The sequence below is a fragment of the Gopherus flavomarginatus genome, chromosome 1, assembly GCF_025201925.1.
Source record: "Gopherus flavomarginatus isolate rGopFla2 chromosome 1, rGopFla2.mat.asm, whole genome shotgun sequence".
Lineage (NCBI taxonomy): Eukaryota > Metazoa > Chordata > Testudines > Testudinidae > Gopherus > Gopherus flavomarginatus.
The window spans coordinates 76,903,847-76,928,396 of NC_066617.1; the positions used below are offsets into that span (position 1 = coordinate 76,903,847).

The following is a 24,550-nucleotide window of genomic DNA, read 5'->3' on the forward strand; positions in this document are numbered from 1 at the left end:
TCTCACATAAAGGAACTAACATACAGGAGTGATAACATCTGTGCAGGTTTATCTTTAAAAAATAATTCCAATCATTAAACACAAACACATACCATGTCTTATTCAAAGCAGGTGTTTTTAAACACATTGATCATCATCATAATTGTGGTATTTCTGTAGTAAGTGGATTGTTTGAATCAAAAGATTAAAATCAATATTACAAGCTTCAAAATAATTCATTTAAATCTGTTCCATTTCCCTAATGCTCTGTACTAAACAAAGAACAAGTGTATGTATTAGGCTGCCCTTGAGGCCTCTGCGAGTACTTATGAATGTATGTACGTACACACACATACACACAGTGCAAGCATTCACACATGTGCAAGTCCCAGAGGGACTGAGTGTATTGTGGAATCAGTGCACTCAGCACTTCCAGGAGGAAGCATCTTGGATACATCTTCTAAGACCTTCAGCCAAGTGAAATAGCTGGACTTACAGCTCTAGAAGCAGCATTTCCAGATCTCCGTACTGAAGGTAGGTCATGATTTCAGTCTATGAAGGTGAAATGGGATACAGGGTAAATGAACCACCAAGCAGAAGGCTAGAGGTGGAGGTGGAAGGTGGTTCTAAAGTAGAGATTAGATGCAGCCAGATACAAAGAAGGTTGTAGTTGGATCTGAATTTATACTTTGTTTTTAAATCTATAGGTCTGAAGTGTAATTTCAGAGTAAAAATAATGAAACTAACAGCAACTTACATGTGAAAACTTCCCAACTTTGATGATAGGCCCCAGTGAGTGTATTTGGTATTAATTTTAGTCATATTCTATTATTTCTCTTTGAGCACATTCAAGAACAAACTCAGACTTAAAAGCATTTTGTTTTTATTTGGACAAAAGGCACACAGTCTTTATTGGTAGGTTAAAAGGGATCTCTTTTACCTGCAAAAGTAAATTTCTCAATACCATTTTTTTAAAAACAGATGTTATCATAAGATAGGAAACAACTAGCCAATGTTCAAAAATAAAAACATTTAGTTCTTTGTAACTGATGATTCAGCTTTTTAAATACATATAACTGTTATATTTTAAAATGACTGTACATAAATTTTAAGACTGGATTATGACTGAAATTTTTAAATGAAAAATGTAGCGGGTATAACAATTTTGCCTCCTCTCCCCACCCCCACAAAAAATCTCACAACCACAACCCTGAACAGTATACCAGAAATCCAAGAATAAAAGCAATAGGACTCAATTAACAGAATAATGTACATCTGTTGCAATATTAGGAGAAAGGTATACATTAAGATACAGAAAAAGTGATTTTAGTAAGTTAACACTTTAAAATCATGACTTGGTACATCAGCTGCATAGTTACATTATTTGTGTCCTGCAAACATATTATAAGCAGTTCTACATAAATGCATAACACAAGTAAAAGTCATGTCTACACATGTATTGACACCAACATTACTGGCTGGGAATAGACCTATAATGGTATGGAAGTTTTCTTTTACATCTTCAAGTTACCTGATCATTCCCAATAACCAATTTGTTCATTTTGCACTGTTTATAGAAATGCTATAATGAAATGTTTAAGTTGGAAAACACATTTTTATGCTTTTCTTCCCATTAGCTGATCATGAGTGTGAATTCACTAGGTTCATAGATACTAGTGCAGACGGGTCCATGGTGCTCATCTACTCTGACCTCCTGCATAGAACAGGCCATAAAACTTCCCTGAAATAATTTGTTTGAACTGGAGCATACCTTTTAGAAAAATATCCACTCTTGATTTAAAAAATGGCCAGTGGTGGAGAATCTACCACAACCACTGATAAATTGTTTCAATAATTAATTACCATCATTGTTAAAATTTTACACCTTATTTCCCATCTGAATGAGTTGGTGGAAATAAACCGTTTTCTCTGGCAGTTCTCCTTCATGACAAAGGCCATCGTACTTGCTTGTGATGCCAGCTGTCTAGATTATTAGTCAATACTGATGAAAATGCAATACAACTGACATCTTCACCGAGAGAAGTATGAACTCAAGAAATACTGAGAGGCAGACACAAGACAGTAATACCTAAATTTAAAAATAAATTTGCTTCAATAATTTCCAATAATTACCAATAATCACCTCTCCACTTGGCTACTATATTGAATTACTTTGCTTCCAGCTGGAAAAAAGTAGCAAAGACCTTGCTCCAACACAACAGTTGAAGCCTACATCTCTCTATGTTAGTAGTACATTTTACAAAGTAATGCGATCGCCAGCCTTCCCCACTGACCTCTCTTACGGCAGCAAAATCTGCATGTTGCTAGTACAGTAGGCAAGCTGAAATGCCACTTGATGTAGATTAAAATCAGCTGGTTTGAGCTATATTAAAAGCTCTTTATATTATTGAATGGTGTTAATGCCAATCATATTCTCTTTAGCTAATTCTCAGTACAAGTAACTGAGAAACAAATTGCTAGGTTATGCTTGATACTTTGATGCTTGATACTATCAGTTTATTTCCTGTTTCCAAGTTATATATTCCAAATAGATAAATTAGTGTCAATTACTTCCTTCCCTCCTCCCCAAAAAAGAATCCATTTAAAGAAAAAATGTGTTTCTGAATGTATGATCCAAAACCTACTTATAGAAAGGGAACACTTTTTGGCTTTTAAGATATAAAAAATACCCATTTTCAAACATAGGCTGTTTCTCTGGTTAATAAGTACAACTACTAATGTCAAAGCATAAGGATGACAGCTTAATTCTTTTAAAAATTAAAAAAGCTATTCTGATTATTTAAAATATTCATATACCATTAATTTCTTATCTTCAGAAAAAAATCCCCAAAATATTAATGCATACCATTTATGGTCACTATCTCCATGTGCTATTTTAAATTTCAGGTCTTCAGACATATCTGCCTGCTACACAACAGAACTTGACAGTCAGAGTCATAGAAAAACCTCATAATGCATTATCAGTACAATACAAATTAATGCATGGCAGCTCATCCATTATGGAATATATCGTGCACCATTCATTATGAAAATAAGATAAAGCATTGTCTGCCCTATTAGTTTTATTAATAGTCTACACAGACATTTGTTAAAATTTCCAAAGGTGACCAAGTTCACAATTTAAGAAAAAAAAAAAGATATGTTAAGTCTATGCAGTTTGGTCCTATTTTTAAGAGATGAAGGTACATAAATCTGTCTCATAAATTTACTTGCACAATTTATATCAGAACATTAGTGAACCCAAACCTTTTGCATGTTAGGTTCACCTTACTACAAAATATCCAGATCTGCTTAGGAAACATACAACCTTCCCAAATTAGATGAGTTTTCACTTTAAGGCCTATTAAGCTATTGCTCAATTTCAGTGTCCCTGATATTTAACTCACCCCAATTTACATTAATTCTGAACAATCCAGCAATAAGTAGTTAGGTAGGAGAAAGTAAACAAACTGTAAACAGTCAACAAAAAGTCCTTATACTAGAGTAGCTAAAGTAACACCCTCCCAAACTACTTAGATTAAAAGCTTGTTGTATGTTTGAGTTTAAGGATACTCTAAGAGAAAAAAGTATTGGCTACACAAATATCAGTCTAAGTACTGCATCTTTTTCTATAGAATGAGACTACCAAACTTCTGCCAAGAGCCTGATAATACCATAACTTACCACAAATTTTTGCAGTTACTGAAATACTTTCCTCCGGAAATATTTAAGATCTACAGGACTGTCAGCTGAAGTGTGGGGGATCGTCATGGTGCAGTTGCATAAGATCATGCAGGGTATTACATATGTGAATTTATGCAGAGCCACATTAATGCCATGGGCCGCTTTCTGTCTGAACTCCCACAATTTGTATAAAGGGACCACACTTAATGATGGCACTGTTCTTGAGTTGAACCACTGTCATTTTCAAGAATGCTAAAACTCTACTTCAAAAGCCCCCAGGGAAGTCTATTGTAAATACTTCTCCCATACCATTAAAAAATCCCTCTCGTATTAAATGTGTCAAAAGGAAAAAAACATTGTTTGTGAACTTCAGCCATTATTCTTTTACTTAATTCATTAAAAAAAAAAGTTAATTTTTGATAAGGTAATGAGATATAGAGAAATACTGGTCCATTTGCTTTGTTTTCTTTCATGAACTGAAATACATGATTATCTAAGAGACAATATTAAAGACAAAAGAGCAAACTATCCTGATGCGAAGAAAAGCTCAGAAGAATAATAAAGGACTGTTAGGAACTCTTTAATGACCTGAAAATCAAAAAGGAAACATACAAAAAGTGGAAACATCGACAGATTGCTAAGGAGGAGTAACAAAAGAATAGCACAAGGATATAGGGACAAAAATCAGAAAGGCTAAGGCACAAAATGAGTTACACTTAGCAAGGGAACTAAAAGACAGAAGAGTTTTTATAAATACATAAGAAACAAGAGAAAGATGAATAAAGTGTAGGTCCTCTACTTAGTGCGGAATGAGAGCTAATAACAGACAACATCAAGAAGGCTGAAGTGTTTAATGACTATTTTAATGCCTTCAGTCATCACTTAAAAGGTTAATTATGACCAGATACTTAACACGTTAACAAAAGGAGGGAGGAGGGGAGAGAGAAAGGAAGCTAAAATAAGGAAAGAATGGGTTAAAGAATATTTAGATAAGTTAGATGTATTCAGGGCCTGATGGAAACGACGCTAGATTACTCAAGGAACCAGCCAAAGAAATCTCAGAACTACTAGCGATTATCTTTAAGGACTCACAGACAATGGGTGAGGTCCTGTAGGAGAGAAAAAACAGTACCAAAGGGGAACAAAAAGGACTAGGTAATTTTAGGCCAGTCAGCATAACTTCAATACCTGGAAAGATACTGGAACTAATTATTACGCAATTTCTATGCACACAGAGGATAATAGGGTTAAAAGTTATAGCCAGACTGGATTTGTCAAGAACAAATAATGCTAAACCAACCTAATATGCTTCTTTGACAGGGTTACTGGCCTAATGGATGGGGGCAAGTTGCAGATATGATACATCTTGATTTTAATAATGCTTTTAATAAGTCCCACATAACATTCTCCTAAGCAAACTAAGGAAATGAGGTCTAGATGAAGTTACCATAAAGTGGGTGCACAACTGGTTGAAAAAACTACTCCAAGAGTAGTTATCAATCATTTGCTATCAAACTGTGGGGACATATCTAGTAGAATCTTGTAGAGGTCTGTCCTGGATCCAGTACTAGTCATTATTTTCATTAATGACTTGGAGAATGGAGTGGAGAGTATGCTTATAAAAAATTTGCAAATTATACCAACTTGTGAGGGATTAAAAGCACTTTGGAGGCGAGAATTAGAATTCAAAATGAACTTGACAAATTGGAACATTAGTCTGAAACCAACAAGATTAACTTCAATAAAGACAAGTGCAAAATGTACACTCAGGAAGGAAAAAAAATCAAATGAACAACTACAAAAATAGGGAATAACTGACTAGGTACTTTTGAAAATGATCTGGGGGTTATAGTGGATCACACATTGACTAAGTCAGTAATGTGATGCAGTTGTGAAAAAGGCAAATACTCTGTGGTGCATTAACAAGAATGCTGTATTTAAGACACAGAAGGTAACTGTCCCACTCTACTCACATGGTGAGGTCTCAGCTGGACTACTGTGTCCAGTTCTGGGCACCACACTTTAAGAAGGAAGTAGAAAAAATGGAAAGTCTAGAGGACAGCAAGAAAAATGATGAAAGGTTTAGAAAATCTGATCTTTGAGGAAAGGTTAAAAAAAGGGGGGCATGTTTAGTTTTAAGAAAGGAAGGCTAAGGGGTGATCTGATGGCAGTCTTCAAATGTGTTATGGACTGTTATAACAATGATGGTTATCAACTGTTCTGTGTCCCACTGAAAGTAGAACTAGTAATAATGGGCTTAATCTGCAGGAGGAGAAATTTAGGTTAGATACAAGGAAAAACTTTCTAACTATAAAGATAGTTAAGCACTGGAATAGGCCTCCCTGGGAGGATGTGGAGTCCGTCTTTGGAGGTTTTAAAGACAGGTTATACACACACTTGTCAGGAATAGTCTAACTATACTTGGTTTTGTTACAGCACAGGGGACTGGATGACTTGACCTCCTGAGATCACTTCCAGGCCTACATTTTTTCTGTGATTCTATGTGAAATATAATTTAGAACTATCCTGTTCATAACTTTGTTTATATTTGACATTATGGTCTCTGTATGTTCAGAGTATGACACTGAGCATCTAAATTCTCTTGGTATTACGTCAAATATAAATTTGGAAGCATACTCTACAAGTCCTTAAATTTTTTGCCTACAGATTAAATGGAGAGGGAAATAGATGCTATTTCAAAGAAAGTTTCAGTGTTAGGTTCAGATCCATTAAGACTGCTTACATGTGTGAATATTATATAAAGTTGTTTATTCCCCCTCTACATGTTTAAATTTCCAATTTTGTAAAAGTGATCAGATTAAGGACTTATTATTGCTGGAGCAAGATATAGATTAGTGCTCACTCGTGATCTTCACCCTTGTGCCAATTAAACCCTGCATTAAGGATTTAAGCTCCGAGTAAGACTGTGTTGGCTCACTCCTACTGTGAGCACAACTTCCAAGCACATTAGAAGGTAAATGTACTGTGTAATACTTAAACTCTCAATCTCTTCTCTCTCATTGGAATATAAAACAAACAAAGCAAAGTAACCTGTTCAATATTCAGAACGAAACCAAAGCATCGACCATGAAGTGATAATTCCTGGATTTAAAAAATTAAGAATTCCTTAGTCTCATTAAATACAAAGACTGTTTAACTCAACATGGAAGCTATGGGCAAATCTTTGTAGATGGCTATCATTATGTATTAATGTTATCTTTATATTTTAAGGCAACAAAAACTGTAGATGTTTCAAACTTTGTATTTTGGTATATTCAAGTTATGAGAGGAAGAATGCTTGGAACTTCAGGAAGGTTTTAAAGCTGATTTTGTAAATCAAATGACTTACATATTTTTTAAAATCAGGGATGAGTTATGCCCCACCAGGATGAGTCCAAGCATAAGTTTCAGTCTAGCAAGAATTTTTACGTTAGAATTATTTGTGACTGAAGACAGTGGTTTATATATCACGGAAGTGTCATCTTGCACTAAAAAACAATGCTAGAATATTGCCTCAAGTGGCTAAAATTAACTGCATATGCAAGCTTTAATTTTCATACACATTAGTGGCAATCAAGAGTGAATGTTTTTATTGTATGTTGCATACTTCATGTTTTTCAAAGGCCTAAATAATTTATGAAACTTCCCTTTCATACATTATAACAAGCTTTATCACAGCTTTAAAAACCCTTAAAACTCTCATTTATTATGAGCACTAAATATTTAAAATAGGTAGATTTAAATATAATTATGTTTTAATTCTTTTGCAAAATGAAAGCTCCAGGCTTTGTTTATATTCTCAATACACAAAACAAACTTACTGTAGGATAGTAAATTTGCATTTCACTGCTAAAGCACAAGCATTATGATATACTATAGTGCACAACTTAGACATGTTACAAAAAAATTCATGTTGGTAACTACAGTTGATTTATTGAATTTTAATAAAACAAGTTATTTTTCCCCAAGACAACTGCAATACAGAAGAAAATTGCTACTCAAACATTGTTTGTCTTTCAAATATAGTAAAAAACTCACAACATACAAGATTTGTATTTTAGAACAAGCAATCAATCTGCAAAATGTTACACATCAGTAAGGCACCTACACATAACAGTGGCTGAAACAAAATGAAAATATCTCCCAAAATATATATTTTGGATCTGTGTAAACAAAGCTTATTTTTATTGCTTCCTTTCATTCAAGAAAAAAATATACACCCAACAAAGACCAAAAGTGATCCTGGTGCTCTGATTTTTAAACTACTATAACCAGATTATATGCAGTCAGAAGACAAAACCTAATATAACCACCATGAATTTAATGTTTTTGAAAGATGTCATAATTGTTAATTATTGTTGATGTGAAAAGTAAGGTTAAAAATACCCACAAAAGTTGATGCCATTTTACTGAATGAAAAAGAATGTATTATGAAAATAAACATCCATCTGGTTTCCTAATAATAAATATAAAGGCTAGGTTATTTTAACATACTGCAACACAGGAAGTATTACTGTAATGTTGACTTTATCAATCAGTAGTTTTTAAATCTCTCTCTCCTCACTGAGGTTTGAATCTTCTACCTTGTCAGCTGTCCAACAACTTTTAAGAGGGTCTTATTTTCCTGCTTTAATTGCTCATTTTCATCCTCTATATCATCTAGGTCCTTTGGGGAAAAAAAACAAAAAACACATTTGTCAGGATGCAAAAATGGATTCTTAAACTAGTAACTTAAAAGTCCTGGAATTTAAGAGATCAGTACATGAAACCAAGAGATTATAGGGTAAAGACAGAGGAAGTGTTAGTTTCACAGCATCTATATTTAAAAGGGCTAATGAAGCAAAGTGAAAATTGCTAAAAATTCACATATTTCCAATGCTACTCTCATGACAAAACATTCTTTTTGTCATGAGACAAAGTGACAAGCTACTTTTCGAAATATATAATAAAAAACTGACTGTGTCAGGAGATTAATAGTAAGAAGCCACTTGGCACGTGCCCATGTTATTTCATATTTGCAAAACACAGGGGCTTTCACGCACCACAGTTTCCTAGTAGCCTACTTTCACACACACACACACACACACACACACACACACACACACACACACACACACACACACACACAGTTTATTAGCATAGGACAGCACATTAAATTTTAAGACTTTTTTTTTAAATAAGTTTGTTGTCAGAGGCTTATGACACGTATCTGTTAGCACACTTTCAATTTTCTTTTTCTACTTGAAAAAATAGTTGAAAAGCCATATCTTGCTCTCGTCAGAGTTCTGATTAAAGCTAGATGGCTTGAAAATTAGAAGTGCAATTTATTTTTTTCAACAGAAGGCGAGTGTAAGGGGACCAGAGAACAGCAGGGTTCATTAAAAAAAGAGGCATCCTTTTTCTCTGCTTTTGTCCTTCCTTCCCCCAATATTGTGCCTGCCTTTCCCCCATCTCTCTCCCCAGCTTGCCTCTTATTCCTCCTTTGCTTCTTCACTTCTGCTCCCACAGTGAAGTTTAACAGAGGCCTGGTCCACACTACAGCGTTAAATCGATTTAAACAGCGTTAAATCGATTTAACGCTGTACCCGTCCACACTACAAGGCACTTTAAATCGATTTTAAGGGCTCTTAAAATCGATTTCTGTACTCCTCCCCAACGAGAGGAGTAACCCTAAAATCGATATTACTATATCGATTTAGCGTTAGTGTGGACGGAAATCGAAGTTATTGGTCTCATTCTTTTACTGAGCTACCCAGAGTGCACCGCTCCGGAAATCGATGGTAGCCTAGGACCATGGACGCACACCACCGAATTAATGTGCCCTAGTGTGGACGCGTAAAATCGATTTTATAAAACCAGTTTTATAAAACTGGTTTTAATAATTTCGATTTTATGCTGTAGTGTAGACGTGGCCTGAAAAGCAGCACAGCTGCTATGGTCGGCAGTGCTGTAGAAGAAGGGAAAAGAAGAAGAGAAGTGGAAGCAGAAGGGGCAAAGGTAGAAAAGTTAACCTGGTGAAAGGTAAAAAGAGGTGGATGGTGGAAGTTTGGAAGAGAAAAACCAGAGATGGGGAATTAGGGTTTTCAGCTTCCTTTGCAATGAAAGCGTGTAAAATCCCCACAATAGTTATGTCAGATGGAAGGGGAAGGGGAAAAAAAGGGATGAAAGATTATCCACTCCCCCATTCCCTTAATTTTGAAACACACACTTAACAAAAAGAACAGGAGTACTTGTGGCACCTTAGAGACTAACAAATTTATTTGAGCATAAGCTGTTGTGGGCTACAACTCACTTCATCAGATGCATAGACTGGAACGTACAGCAAGAAGATATTTATACATTCAGAGAACATGAAAAGGTGGAAGTACGCATACCAACTGTAAGAGGCCAATCAACTGAGATGAGCTGTCATTAGCAAGGAGAAAAAAAACTTTTGAGGTGATAATCGAGATGACCCATAGAAGGAGTGAGGATACTTAACATGGGGAAATAGAGTCAATTAGTGTAATGGCCCAACCATTCCCAGTCTCTGTTCACTCTTAAGTTATTTGTATCTAATTTGCATATTAATTCAAGTTCAGCAGTCTCTCTTTGGAGTCTGTTTCTGAAATTTTTTTTGTTGTAAAACTGCCACCTTCAAGTCTGTCACTGAGTGGTTAGAGAGGTTGAAGTGTTCTCCCACTGGTTTTTGAATGTTATGATTCCTGATGTCCGATTTGAGTCCATTTATTCTTTTGCATAGAGACTGTCCGGTTTGGCCAATGTATATGGCAGAGGGGCATTGCTGGCACATGATGGCATATATCATGTTGGTAGATATGCAGGTGAATGAGCCCCTGATGGCGTGGCTGATGCGATTAGGTCCTATGATGTTGTCACTTGAATAGATATGTGGACAGAGTTTTTTTTCTCCTGCTGATGATGGCTCATCTCAACTGATTGGCCTCTTACAGTTGGTATGGCTACTTCTACTTTTTCATGTTCTCTGTATGTATAACTATCTTCTTGCTGTATGTTCCAGTCTATGCATCCGATGAAGTGGGCTGTAGCCCACGAAAACTTATGCTCAAATAAATTTGTTAGTCTCTAAGGTGCCACAAGTACTCCTGTTCTTTTCACGGATACAGACTAACACGGCTGCTACTCTGACACTTAACAAAATGATCATATGAATATGCCTGTTTCTTTTGGTGGGGGCATCCCAGAAGTGCACCTTTGGGAGTAGGTGTGTAAGCGTGCCATCAGTAAAAAGCTCCAGCCTGCCAACCAAAACATGGCTTGGCAATCAGTGCTCAAAGTCACACTGCAGTATCTTTGCAGTTACTCTTTTGTCCTATATAGCATGCAGTACAGATATTAGCAGCAGAACGTCTTATGTGCCTAACAAAAACACAAACATTTTAGAGATGTTATATCAAAATATAGCTGGCTTTCTGAAACAGATGATATTTAATTGTTCTGAAGACAAAGATGAACCAAACATTTAATATGATCTATAAATATGGTAATTTGTATTTAGAGGTAAAAACAATGCATGAACACATAGCACCTTATTTTAACTAACCACCGTAGGCTTTGCTTTTTCTATTGCAAAGTCCATGTCAGCAACAGATGTACTGGGAACAAACAGTTGTAAGGAATAATGAAACAGCACCTTTTCAATAAAATGGCTGAAGTGCAGCTTTCCGTAATCATAATTTTATGCCTATTTTTTAAGCTAACTCAACCAGTTATGTACTATAACTAAATGGTAGATGACTCAACTACATTGAAACAACCGTTTAAAAGTCTTTGGACAAAAATATTTCAGAGTTATTCAAAAATTAGATAAAATGTAAAAGATTTTGTGGAATGTTTATGCTACAAAAATAACATTCCAAGGATTACTGTAAGTATGGGCTACTTGAATACAATCCAGTAACAACAACTGACTGTAGTTTAAATATATAAAGAAATAATAATGGATGCATACATGTAAGTGACTTTTACCACTTTAGATTTAAAAAATTACATTATTTGATACTGTTTATTATAAAAGAACTATAATGGCAAAGAAGTGTAGGCTTCAGATACCAAAATGACAGATGACTAAACAACTGATACTTTAATCAGAGTGCAAATGCTCTCTGAATATATTCTCTCCAAACATTTAACTACAGTGACTCCCCAGTGAGGTCACAGATGACCAACTCTAAACTACTCCAAAGTTGAACTAAGTCAACAAACAGTTTAATATCTTCAGATGCCTTTCCTTTCAGACAGCTGGGAACTTTATGTACCCATTCTCCCTTTCTTTTAAAAGGTAGCAGAAGTTCATCGAATAGCTCAGCCATTGAACTGAGACAACTCCATTTATGGCACAAGGTTTTTGCCAGGTTCTCAATGCAAAGGGATCTCTTGTTCTAGAAGCTTCTCCATAATCTGCTGACTGATTTTAGTAAAAATCTTTGAAGTAAAAAGTTATTTAACCTAATTTACTTAGAAGGGACACAACTTAAGAAGTTTTCTAGATTTGTTAAAAAAACAAGTTACAAAAGTGAAGATTTACTTACCACTGACTAGAGCCCTTGAACAGCCTTTGTATATCCACACTAATGGGGAACACATCACTGGTGCAGCAGGACCAGCAGAAACCTCTAGAAGTGATGCCTAGAAGTCGGAGTGCGAGCCTATGCCCGCTGGCAGCTCTGAGTGTTCGGAGAGCTAGACTATAAAAGGGGGCATCATAACAGCTTCAGTTCTTTTCACCACAAATCGACCGCCTAGTAAATAGCAACAGGACTCTAAGGAAAAGGGGGAAGGTGGAGGAATAGCTTGAATGTCCAGAGGCACAATCAGAAGAACTCTAGCTATTTGTAAGTAACCTTCAGTACCTCTGTGAGTAGGCCTCTGCTAAACTCTTGTTAATGGGAATGTATAAACAGTGCATCCTCTTCTCAGAAGAGTGGGATGAGGCTGACTAGCTAAGGAGTAATTGTAGTACTGATCTCCAAAATTGGAATTCTGAACTAATGCAGGTCCATTGTATAATGTTCTGTGAATGGGTGGATTGAGCTCTAAGAGGCACTTCTAAAGATCTCAACTATTATGTTATGCCTCAGATAAGCCATAGAGCCCATTCATCTAGTGCTAAGGCAATCTCTCAGTCCTTCTGACACAGGGACATTAGCTTTCCTCAATACACAGCCTGATCCAATTGGCCAGGCATTAGGTTTTTACTTTTACCAGAAAACACAAATGTAACCTCAGCAACTGTCTATAGTCTTTTGATCTACATATATGAAAGGCTACAACCTCACCTCCTGGGGATATGAGGGTGGTTTTGGAAGAAATACTATTAGATTCAAGGTTTGGTTAAGATGAAAGCCAGTTACTATCTTGTGCATAAATGTAGTTGCCTTTGAAAGAACTATTTTGTCCTCATGGAAGCCCATAAAGGAAGGGGGTCAGCAATAAGCACTTGCAGTTTAGAAACTCAGCTGATGTCATGTCTAAGATAAAGATGGTCTTGATGAAGGGACATTCTTTCTTGGGTTCAAAGGAGAATGCATCACTGAGTTTCACATCTCACGGAATCCTTCAGTGACTATTCACGCTAGTCTTGCTGATTCCTGCTCATGTGGCCAGCAAGCATGTTGTCCTTTCCTGCCAGATGGGCAGCCACAGGATAAGAGAGACAGGTGATGCATTACTGTCATAGGATATTGCTTCCCTTCACTGCTGGGTGGAGGGAATCCTTCCCTCCCCTTTTTATTGAAATAATACGTTGTTATGGTATTGTGGGTGACTATTTGCACCACAGGTGACAGATTGAAAAGGTCCCTGCAGAGTTATAAGTGGCTAACTTAGTAATGGCAACCTCATAGGGGATGATTTGTTGGTTTTATGGTTTTCAAAAAAGAAAGAGAGAAACAGACAGAAGGGGGCCTACAGAATTGGAAACAGAAACTTGAGAAGTTTTCATTCCCATATCTGCACTCCTAACTTTTGCCCTGGAACCATGATGAAATGTCACTCTCTTAGGAAAGGAAGCCATCCCTGTGTATCTGTTTTATGCTTCTGTCCCTTGTGTGTAAAAGGTCAAAGAGAGAGAACTGAGTCCCAGTTGCAATTCTCCCTCAACCGGATCCAATACCAGGTTTGAGGGCCATTCATGGCCTGAGACCTGAACTGAAATGGGAGTCATGGATCCGCAAAGGCCATCAACTGGGGCACTGGGAAAATGATTCCCTATACTCTGAAGGAACAGCTGAAGCTTTCAAACAAGCCTTGGTCAATGGAATGAGCCAGCAGGTGGAGGTGGTCAGATTCATACATGATGGATCCATGACTATTAACACCTTTAGGCTTAGGTCTACACCCAGAAGCCAACATTTTAACAGGCCAGTTCCTTTCTAGCAATTGGATACGGATATCATAAGATCTTTACCAGCTGAATCTTTAAATATGGCTCTATGTACGGAGACAGATACCTGTGAAACAATATGGCCAGGTCTCTTAGTCCTCAGGAAGGGCATTAAGACCTGAGGAACACCTCTCAAAACTTAAAGCATTCAAGGAACCAGGAGTATCTGAAGCAAACATCTTTCCCATTAGAGCCTCTAGTAGGAAGACTGCCTACAACCAATTCTGTAGCTCCTTCCTAGCCTGTGGGGTGAAAATCTTGCAGACAGACCACCTACGTGGGAGATAACATTCCCACAGAAAGTGCAGACAGTCTCTGGGTATCTGAAACCAGGAAGGTGGCAGGAGTAGAGGAGCACCTCTCAAACATTGGTCTCTTAGCTTTGGAATCGACCCTCATGGGTATGGGAATGTGCAATAGGATGCAGAAGATCCCTAAAGGCCCAAAATATTCCTAAAAACTATATAAATTACCAATACTCACTGGAACTAAAGTTTTATTTAAACTACAATAAAATTTGTCTAAGAAAAGTATTGGAAAACCAAGTTTCCAGAGAACTGGGTCAAAGTGTTAGCAGAGAGGATCAGGAGCCTCATTATTGTGATTAGAAAGAACTAAAATGATTAAGCCCGGCCCTACCCATTTTTATAGCCTCTCAGAAGATTCAGAGCAGCAAGGGGGAACATGCAGGCACTGTGGCACTGTGTCTAGACGTTCCCTCTGGTCCAGTTATAACCCTGGCACATTACTGGGAATGGGCAGATGCCACTTCAAGAAAGAAGTCTATTAAATCTGAGGTGAAAAGTTACACACAAAATAAATGCCTAATTCCCTCCTTATCTTGTCCTGGAAAATATAGGGAGAGTGGGGAAGAAAAGAAGAGATGGAAGAATTTGGAAGCTTTTCTCATCCTTGTGTAATACATGTACTTACTCTGTTTAATAAATCAATTTCTTCCTTCAATTTCCCAATCTGTTCCTCTTTGTCCTGTCTCATCCTCAATAATCTTACATTTTCTTGCCTCTCCTTGGCTAGTTCCTATAAAAGGCACAAATTAACAGTCTCAGATTGAATGTTCTTCCAGCACTCCTAAAAATTAATTTGAAAAACGACAGTTTTAAAATTCTGTAATTAGGCAAATTTTGCTTCTTACCTGAAATCTCCTTTCTTCAGATAGCTAGGCCCACAAATCCTGCAGTGTGTCTTCAAGTCCTTGTAGCTCAAGGAGGCCAAGCAGATCTGTTAGTCACAGGTCTAGGGCAAAATTCTGACCTGAAGAGCCCACCAGTGCGATGACCTCTAAAGCTGACCTTTTAACTGATTAATTTCTAACTTAAGCCCTGATCCTATAGTGAGTTCTGAAACAAAGCCCAAACTGGATATTAAAATCAAAATATCAACTCCTAAAGTAACCATGCTGGTGGGCTTTTCAGAGGCAGAATTTTGCTCCAATGTATGACTAAGGTCTACTTGGCCTCCTTGACCTATAAGAGCCTGAAGACCCACCCATGGGCCTGGATACAAAGGTGTATGAAACATTTGTCATACATGAGGCTTCAGTTACTGAAGAAGTTATTCGAACTCCTCCCTCATCTCTTGCTATCCTTTTGGTACTTTGACTGGTTTGGGAGGAAGCCAGTTTTGGAAGGGAGAGATTACAAGGCAATTTAAATTAACTCAAGGATTCCATAATTCCTAAAAATATATATAAAAGCTTCCTGGTGTTTTACTCCCATCCTTTTCAGAAGGAAGATCTCCCCCAAACAATATTTTTATTTAGCAACTTTCATCTACAAGGATTCAAGAGTATTTGGTAGATTATATTATAAGGATCACTTCAGAGGGAGCATGGAACATCAGGAATATGACAGATCAATGGCCAGGAAAACATCTGTAAGGGATAAGGTTATGTTTCAGTGCCTGAGAGGAGAACAGGAGATGGCTGGTTCTCTGATCAAATCACCTTTAGCCTTGGTATTATTCCCTGGTTGAGCAAATGGCAATTTAGCATTTGTAATACAAATTTCACATTCTTCTCAGACAGTCTGATTCTGTATGCATATTGGTATTCACAAGAAATTATTGCTACTTTTTATTAAAAATTTAGGACCATTGCTTAATATTTTTGCAACACTGACCACCCCAGTCATCATCAGCGATCAAACCTGGGACCTGTTGAGCTTATTGCATGAACCTCTACTGCCTGAGTTAAAAAACCATGTGTCTTAGCTAAGACTGTAGCAGGCTCATCAATCTCTACCTGGCCAAGTCACCACTAGAGAGGGACAGAGTTCCACACTGAGTTGGCATGGCGCTAGTATCTCCTCATGGAATTTATAAAGTATTTTACTTGGAAATTGACATTGGGCATCAGTTCAATTTGTATTTACCTTTTCAAGTTCTTCAACCCTCTTTTCCAAAGCACTGCTTGGTACAGAATTCCCAGAAGAATTTGCATCCCTGCTGTATCTGCTATATCCTGTCCTGTCTGTTCGGGAATATCGATTTGGACCATCATCTTCAGGTGCATTAGTTGCACTGTGAAGTACAGATTAAACATTATTAATATGCCTAGTGTAAAAAACAGATTTTAGTAAATATTTCCTGTGTTCCTTATATTTTTCTCCTAGTGCCAATACATTCATGTAAAATTGACTTATTCATATTGTAAATGACCATTACTTCAAGACAACATGAATAAAACTTAATTTTCTTACCTGTAATTGTGTCTTCTCTGAGAAACAAAATCAGTTGCTTGGTCAGACCTGCAATTTCTGGGTTTTTCTGTCTCCAACTGGACTTTCTTTTCTTGCCTCTAAGGCAGGACAGTGGTACCTGTTTCCCAGCACCCCCAATGCAATCTGCCTCTCATTGATCTATACAGAACTGCACAGCTGTTGCTCCAAAATCCCTGAGTTTCTAGGAACTCAGGTTAATTCCTTCAAGGGGTGCATGCCTCGAAAAGTGCTGTCTGTATCTAGTACCCAGAGCCAGATATTTCCTTATGCCTGTGTGCTGCAAAGAAGAAATCTGAAGAAGAATCTGTTGAGGTCACTAGAGGCCAGCTCCAGTGCCCACTGGTGCCGTGTGCTCATGTATTGGTACAAGAGGCCTGGCTTATCCTGCATCTTCTCAGTTTCTTCTTGTGGCTAACTCCAACAGAGGGGCAGGAGGGTTGGTTGTGGAATAAACATAAGCAACACAACTCAAAGAACAGTTACGAAAGGTTAGTAACTGGTTTTTCTTCTTTGAGTACTTATTTATGTCCATTCCATGTTAGGTGACTCACAAGCGGTATCTGAAGCACTGGACTTGGAGTTCATAGACATGCGGATTGCAACACTACTTTTCTGAACTTGGCATCATCTCTGGCCTGCTGGGCGATGGCGTAGTGGAAAGAGGAGGTCTGAACCAACAACCAGGTCGCTACTCTGTAGATGACTTGTGTGACGTTGCAGTCTACATGGTTTTATACAAATATACTAATGAGTGAATATAATGTAACTGGAATATGCTTCATGCAAAAGGTCTCTTGTAAGGTATCATTACAAAGCTTATAATCTACTGAGTGTGATCATCCTATTTGTATAAATGTATCACTCTTGTATCTGAAACTAGAAATATGAAATATAACTCTAAGGGCCTATTGTAATTATGCAAAGTGTGGGCCATTAATGGTGGTTTGGAATCTTGACTCCCATTAACCAGGACAATTGGCTGCAGATAGCTGTTTTACCTGCAAGTCTTCCTTTATACGTGTGTGCTGGCAAGTGGGCAATGAAGTGTTGCAGTGACATGCAATCATGTCACCTGAACTGGAATCCATCTTTAACCTGGTGTCTTTCCATTGAGAAGGAGGGGATGGGAACCCAGAGAAGGACAAAGGATTCCCGCCTTATGCAAAAGATATATAAAGGTGTGGAACAGAACAAAGGGAGAAGAGGAGTCATCATGAAGAATCCCCTAGCTACCACCTGAGCTGGAACAAGAGCTGTACCAGGGGAAAAAAATGTGCCCAGGCCTGGCAGGTGTCCAGTCTGAGGCAAAAACTTACTGAAGCATCTCTGAGGGTGAGATTATCTGTACTCAGTTTGATCAGACATAGATTTGCGCATTTTATTTTATTTTGCTTGGTGACTTACTTTGTTCTGTCTGTTACTCCTTGGAACCACTTAAATCCTACTTTCTCTATTTAATAAAATCACTTTTTACTTATTAACTCAGAGTATGTATTAATACCTGGGGGAGCAAACAACTGTGCAACTCTATCAGTGTCATAGAGGGCAAACAATTTATGAGTTTACCCTATATAAGCTTTATACAGGGTAAAATTGATTTATTTGGGTTTAGACCCCATTGGGAATTGGGCATCTGAGTTTTAAAGACAAGAACACTTCTGTTAGCTGCTTTCAGGTAAACTTGCAGCTTTGGGGCAAGTAATTCAGACCTGGGTCTTTGTTGGAGCAGACTGGAGTGTCTGGCTCAGCAGGACAGGGTGCTGAGGCCCCGAGCTGGCAGGGAAGGCAGGGGTAGAAGCAGTCTTGGCACATCATATGGCAGTTTCCAAGGGGTTTCTGTGATCCAACCTGCCACACCTTGGATTGGGACCTGGGCCCGGGCTGATGATGAAAGCCTGACTCTTGTTGAATGGGTGGTCACGATGGCAGGAGGTGGGATGCCCGCCTACTCGCAACATGGGTGAATACAGGAGAATGAAATACTCTGGGCTGAAACAAGTATGCTTTTTATCTTATCTGCTACTGCCACAAAGAGCTGCATTGTTTTACGGAACGGCTGATCCTCTCAACGCACAAGGCCAGGTCACATCTAATCAAATCCAGTGAGTGGCTATGGCGCTCCTCTGCATTCCTGTGCAGTTTCAGGAAGAAAACTGGCAGGAAAATAGCCTGATTACTATAAAACTGCAAAATCACCTTTGAAAGGAATGCTGAATCGGGATGCAGTTGAACCTCATCCTTAAGGAACACCATATACTGGGGCTCAGACATAAGATCCTAATCTCCGAGACCTTCCTGGCTGAGGTAATCACTACTGGGAAAGTGACCCAGAGACACGACAGAGGGAACAGTGCCAGCAGTTCAAAGGGAGGACCTGTAAGTCTTGACAGGACCAGGTTTAAGTCCCATGGTGGAATCCCTTTGTGAATTTGAGGGTAAAGTCTCTCTAATCTCTTTAGGAAGCGGATGGACATTTCATGAGAGAAGACTGATTTACCATCCACCAGAGGGTGGGAGACTGAGGTCGCTGCTGGATGCACCTTGACTGAAGAAAAAGTCAATCCCTGTTGTTTCAGGTGGAGCAGGTATTCCAGCATAGACTGGAGAGGCAATCAAGTAGGAGAAAGACTTCGATGGGAAGACCACCTGAGAAAAACTTCCACTTGGCTAGGTAAGTTGCTCTAGTAGAGAATTTCCTACTGCCCAGCAAGACCTGTGGACTTGTTCTGAACAGGTCTGTTCTGCTGGGTTCAACCATGGCTTCCACATGGTCAGGTGGAGGTTCAGGTGGAGTAAACGGCCATAATCCTGCAAGATCAGGTCTGGGCAGGGCAGAAGCAGCATCACCAGCTCTAATGACAAGTCCAGCAGCATGCCAAACCACTGTTGTTGCAGCCACTCAGGGGCTATAAGGATCACCCACGCTCTATCTCACTTGACTTTCAGGAGGACCTTGTGTACCACAGGAACGGGAGGAAAATCATAGAACAGGAGCTCTCGCCATGGAATTAGAAAGGCATCAGAGAGAACCTGGGCTGTGACCACGCAACAAGGAAAACAGCTGACATTTCCTGTTCTGCCTGGCTGTGAACATGTTGACATGGGGAGACCCCCCCACCGTTGGATCTGGTCACCTCTAGGTGAAGAGACCACTCGTGGTGAGAACAGAAAAACTTGCTGAGGTGATCTGCCAGAACGTTCCAGGCTCCCAGAAGATGGGAAGCTTTGAGGTAGATGGAGTGTTTCACACACAAGTCCCGCAGGTGAATGGCCTCCTGGCACAGGGCAGAAGAGCATGTTCTTCTGTACCTGTTAATGTAAAACATGGCTGCCGTGTTGTCCATGAGCACTCGTACAACTTTGCCCATGATCTGGGGTAGGAACATTTGGCAAGCTAAGCCAATCACGCCGAGCAATCTGATGTTTATGTGCAGCGAGAGCTCTTCCCAGGACCACAAGCCCTGAGATGCTCGAGGTAAGCCCCCCAACCTAGACTGGCTGCATCTGAAATTAGGGATACTGAAGGCGGGGGGTGACAAAGGGAATGTCCACAGCCACTGACTGGGGATCCTTCCACCAGTTGAGGGAGGCGAGGACTGGGGTGGGAACTGTAAGCACTGAATCCAAGTAGTGACGGTTCAGTGAATACATAAGGCCCTTCAGACTTGGTTGGCATCATAGATTTGCGTTCTGTACTACCTAAGTTTATGAGGCCATGTGACCCAAAAGTCTGAGGCAAAAAAATGAATCGAGCACCACCCCAATGAACTCTATTCTCTGGACAGGGACAAGAGTCAACTTTTGCTTGTTTATCAACAGGTGCAGGGCCAGCAGAATTGCAAGGCCTTGGACTGGGCTGATGCTGGTTTTCACTTGAGTCTCTGAGCAGCCCTTGATAAGCCAGTCACTGAGGTACAGGTAGACTTGAATGCCTCGCCTTCCGAGGAAGGCCACTACCACCGCAGTGCATTTAGTGAAAACCTGAGGGGCTGCTGACAGACCTAAAAGAAGGATGGCAAACTGGTAATGGGTCTGGTTCACGATAAACCTGAGGAATGTTCTGTGGCCCTGGAAAATGTAGATTGTGGAAACAGACATCTTTCAAGTTGAGGGCGGAGTACCAGTCCCCTGAATACAGGAAGGGAATAATGGAGACCAGGGAGATTACACGAAACCTCAGTTTTTTGTGATAATTGTTGAAATGATGCAGGGCTAGGATGGGTCAGAGACCCCCTTTGGCCTTCAGGATTAGGAAATAATAGGAGTAAAATCTCTTCCCACTCAAGTTTTGAGGCATCTGCCCCACAGCTCTTACCCAAAGGAGGGCTTGCTTCTCCTGAATTAGAAGTTGCCCATGAAAAGGGTCCCTGAAGAGGGATGGGGATAGGAGGTGGGTGGGAGAAAACTGAAGGGTGTAACCTTCTTCCATTGTACTCATCACCTCAGATCGTGGGGTGCCAAGGGACAATGCTGTGCTAAAGTAGGAAAGACGGTCTGAAAACAAAAGGAGTGCAGGATACGGTGTGTGAACTGACAGAACTCTTGAAGGGACACCTGATGGCATTATGTTTGGGTCCTCCCAGGTATCTGTGCAACCAGGGTATCAAGGTTGAAATGGAGGTGGGCAGTTGTCTGCGCTTATAATTGCTCCTCCATTTTTTAAACAGGTCCTGGCAAGGTGCCAGAGCCAAGAAGCGGATCAGCTGTTGAGGCTTGAACTGCTTGCTCAAAAGTGCTGAGGAATAGAGGCCAGGAATCTGACAGTGGTCCTAGAGTCCTTCAGACCAGGGAGCTTTGAGTCCATCTGCTCCAAGAAGCAGGAGGTACCCTCAAAGGGAAGATCCTAAAGGGACTACTGGACCTCAGGTGGCAGCCCTGACCTCAGGATTGAAGCCAGGAGCATCACCTCATGATCGCTGCCAAAGCCCACTGTTCTGGCTGCAGTGTCAGCTGCATCCAGGGCCACTTGGAGAGAGGCTCTGGCTATGGTCTTCCCTTCTTCCATTAAGGTGGAAAACTCGGAGTCCTGTGGCAGCAAGTCTTTAAAATTCGCCATGGAATCCCAAATGTTGTAATTGTACATCCTAAGCAAGGTTTATTGGTTGGAAATATGAAGCTGGAACTTACCGATTGAAGTAATCTTCCTTCTGAACAGGTCGAGTGTCTTTAAATTCTTTGGCCTGGGGGTTGTGCCTAACTGACCTTGCCTGTCCCTCTCATTGGCAACTGTGACCACAAGGGATCCAGAAGGAGGGTGGGAGAACAAGTATTTATAATCCCTTGGCAGAAACATAGTATTTTTCTCTGCCCTCTTTGAGGTGGGAGGAAGAGAAAATGGAGTCTGCCATAGGGACCTGACAGGATCCATAATAGTCCTGTTGAGGGGTAGAGTCACCTTTGATGGGGCCACCATGGTCAAAATGTCAGTGAGGGTAGGAGAGGACTCTTTAAGAATCTCCACCCATAGCCCCAGGTTAGAAGTCACCCTTTTTAATAGCTCCTGGTGATCTCTAAAGTCACCCTGTGGCACCGAACCACTCAGTCCCAAGAACACTTTGTCTGGGGAGAAGGAGGAGGAGGAGGAGGAGGAGGAAGAATAAGCCTGTACCAGTACCAGTACCAGTCCCAACTTTAGGGCCAGGCTTAAGTCCTGTGTGTTGGTACCAGAGTCTGGGTCAGGTGCTGGATAGTGCGGTGGAGGGGCTCTCCTGTTGGACACAACCAAATAGGAGTGGCTGGACAGTGGTCATAATACCAGGAAAAAACCCCAAGAATTCCAGAACAACCACTTGACCTGCATCGGCCACTGTCCTCCAGGCCAGGTGTCGGGGTGAGGGTAGGGGGGCTGTACCAAGATCCGGTGGAATTTAGGATGGGTAATGGTGGTGGCTCTTTGGCTGTGTTCAGGGTTCTGCCTGAGGAAGAGTCTTCTTGAGGAGACCATGGGATAGTGGTACCCCTAACTTCCACTGCTTAGTGCCAAGGATCTGGGTATTCGTGCCGGATGAGGGAAGTCCTCGTGAAGATAGGAGGGCCAGTTTTCCTCTGGTAGGTACCAAAGAGCCCAGTGCCAGGTATGAGCTCAGAGCCACATGCTCCCTTTTGCTCGACACACTTGGAGCTGGTGGCTTTCCCATCAGGGTTGGCGGAACCGGGAGCCTCATTAGGTCCTTGGCTGCTGCAAAGACTTCTGGGTAGAAGGTGCTGCAATCCTGCTGGTGCCACAATGACCCCGCAGCCCTGGCATCAGCAGATGGTCCCGCACTGGACTCAACACCACCTGCGAGCAGGGCGGAGTCGACAGTGCCACTAGTGAAACAGGGGTGAAGGAGTGGCCCAACGCAGGTCACACTGTGCTGCATTCCTCTCATATGTCCTTCCTTGGTACCAGAGAGTGTTCCCTCTTGGACCACTCTCTCTTGTGTTTCTTTCTTGATACAGGAGAGAGGGGGGATCAGTACCAAGAAACACACGGTGCCAGAGGGATGCTTTGCACCAAAGCCGAGGTGCTTGGCGTCGAGTCCGACCAGCTTGGCTCTGACACTGGTTTGACTGCAGCTTCCAATACGATAGCCTTAGCCTAGCCTGTCCTTTTCTGTACAAGGCTTGAAGTCCTGGCAGATTTGGTAAAGCTTTCATACGTAAGCCCCTCTCCCAGACACTTCAGACAGTCGGTCACCAGCATAGGCTTGCCACAGGCGGCTCAGGGTAAGAAGCCCGGAGACTGGGGCATGCCCGGCTCGAGGTGCAAAAGAAGCCCTTCTAATTTAATTTAATATACACTAATACTATCTATACTATGTACATTAATACTAAAAATTAATACTGAAGATAACTAAAATTACAGAATAACAGGAAACCACACTGTATGAATGCCTTGCCGAAGCAAGAAAAGCTGTTCCAGCGACTGTCACAGATAAGAAGGAACTGAGAGGGTGTGGGGCCAGCCAGGCCCCTTATACTGGGGCATGAGTGTGCAGCACCAGAAGGTGCTAGAGCTGATCTGAGGGATACCACTGAGGAAAAAAAATCTCTGGTGACTGTGCATGTGGCGCGCACACACCTAACACGGAATGGACATGAGTAAGCACTCAAAGAACTTGATATCTATAGCTGATCAGAATTAGGACAGTTGCAGACAGACTTAATTGATTTCCTTTGCCTGAGCTGGATGAGAGTCAACAATTTTCTCTTGAGGTTCCAGCAAAGTTAAATCCTTTACACTTCACCTTGAGGAGGGGCTAAGGAGATTAGAATGGGTCAAGATCTGCATTTCCATTAAGGAATGTGTGATCTGAATCTTTTGGATCACAATGCTCAGAAACTACCCATTCCCAGTTGAGCAACAACTGCTAGTTACATCTAGGGGAAAACTTTGGAAGAAGCAGGCAGTGTGTTTTTTGGTAGGGCAATTACAGCCTTTGATTCGAGAGTCCTGAAAAGCAGGGGAGTCCCTACTCATACTACTTGAGGACACAAGGGAAGCTATCTGAGCAGACCCTTAAGCAGAGACTGATATTCTGATTTGAGGGGAACAGGCCAAAAAGAACGTGAAGCGGGTCATAGGTGGTTCCGGGAAAAGCTAGGATATTAAGGTGATGGTGGGGATGTTTAGACTGATCCTCAGATTCAAACATGCTATGGAGGTAGTGGATCACTTGTGGCTTAAGAGACTGTTCCTGAGCAGGAAACTCTCAGATAAAGCAGAGGTCCAATAGTGGGAAAAAGTGAGGTTCTAGTGCTA

The 24,550-nt window shown here is 40.4% G+C and overlaps 1 protein-coding gene across 2 annotated transcripts in view; it reads right to left on the reverse strand.

Moving 5' to 3' along the window:
• Window positions 1–845: 845 nt before the first annotated feature.
• Window positions 846–24,550, reverse strand: part of PAWR (pro-apoptotic WT1 regulator) — a 164,272-nt gene continuing 140,567 nt past the window's right edge. For both annotated transcript variants that reach the window (XM_050935795.1, XM_050935802.1), the window contains exons 5-7: window positions 16,459–16,606; window positions 15,002–15,106; window positions 846–8,329 (exon numbers count right to left, since the gene is read on the reverse strand). In XM_050935795.1, coding sequence (XP_050791752.1) covers window positions 8,243–8,329; window positions 15,002–15,106; window positions 16,459–16,606 — 340 coding nt within the window. In that variant the 3' untranslated portion in view covers window positions 846–8,242. The remainder of the gene's footprint in view (window positions 8,330–15,001; window positions 15,107–16,458; window positions 16,607–24,550) is intronic.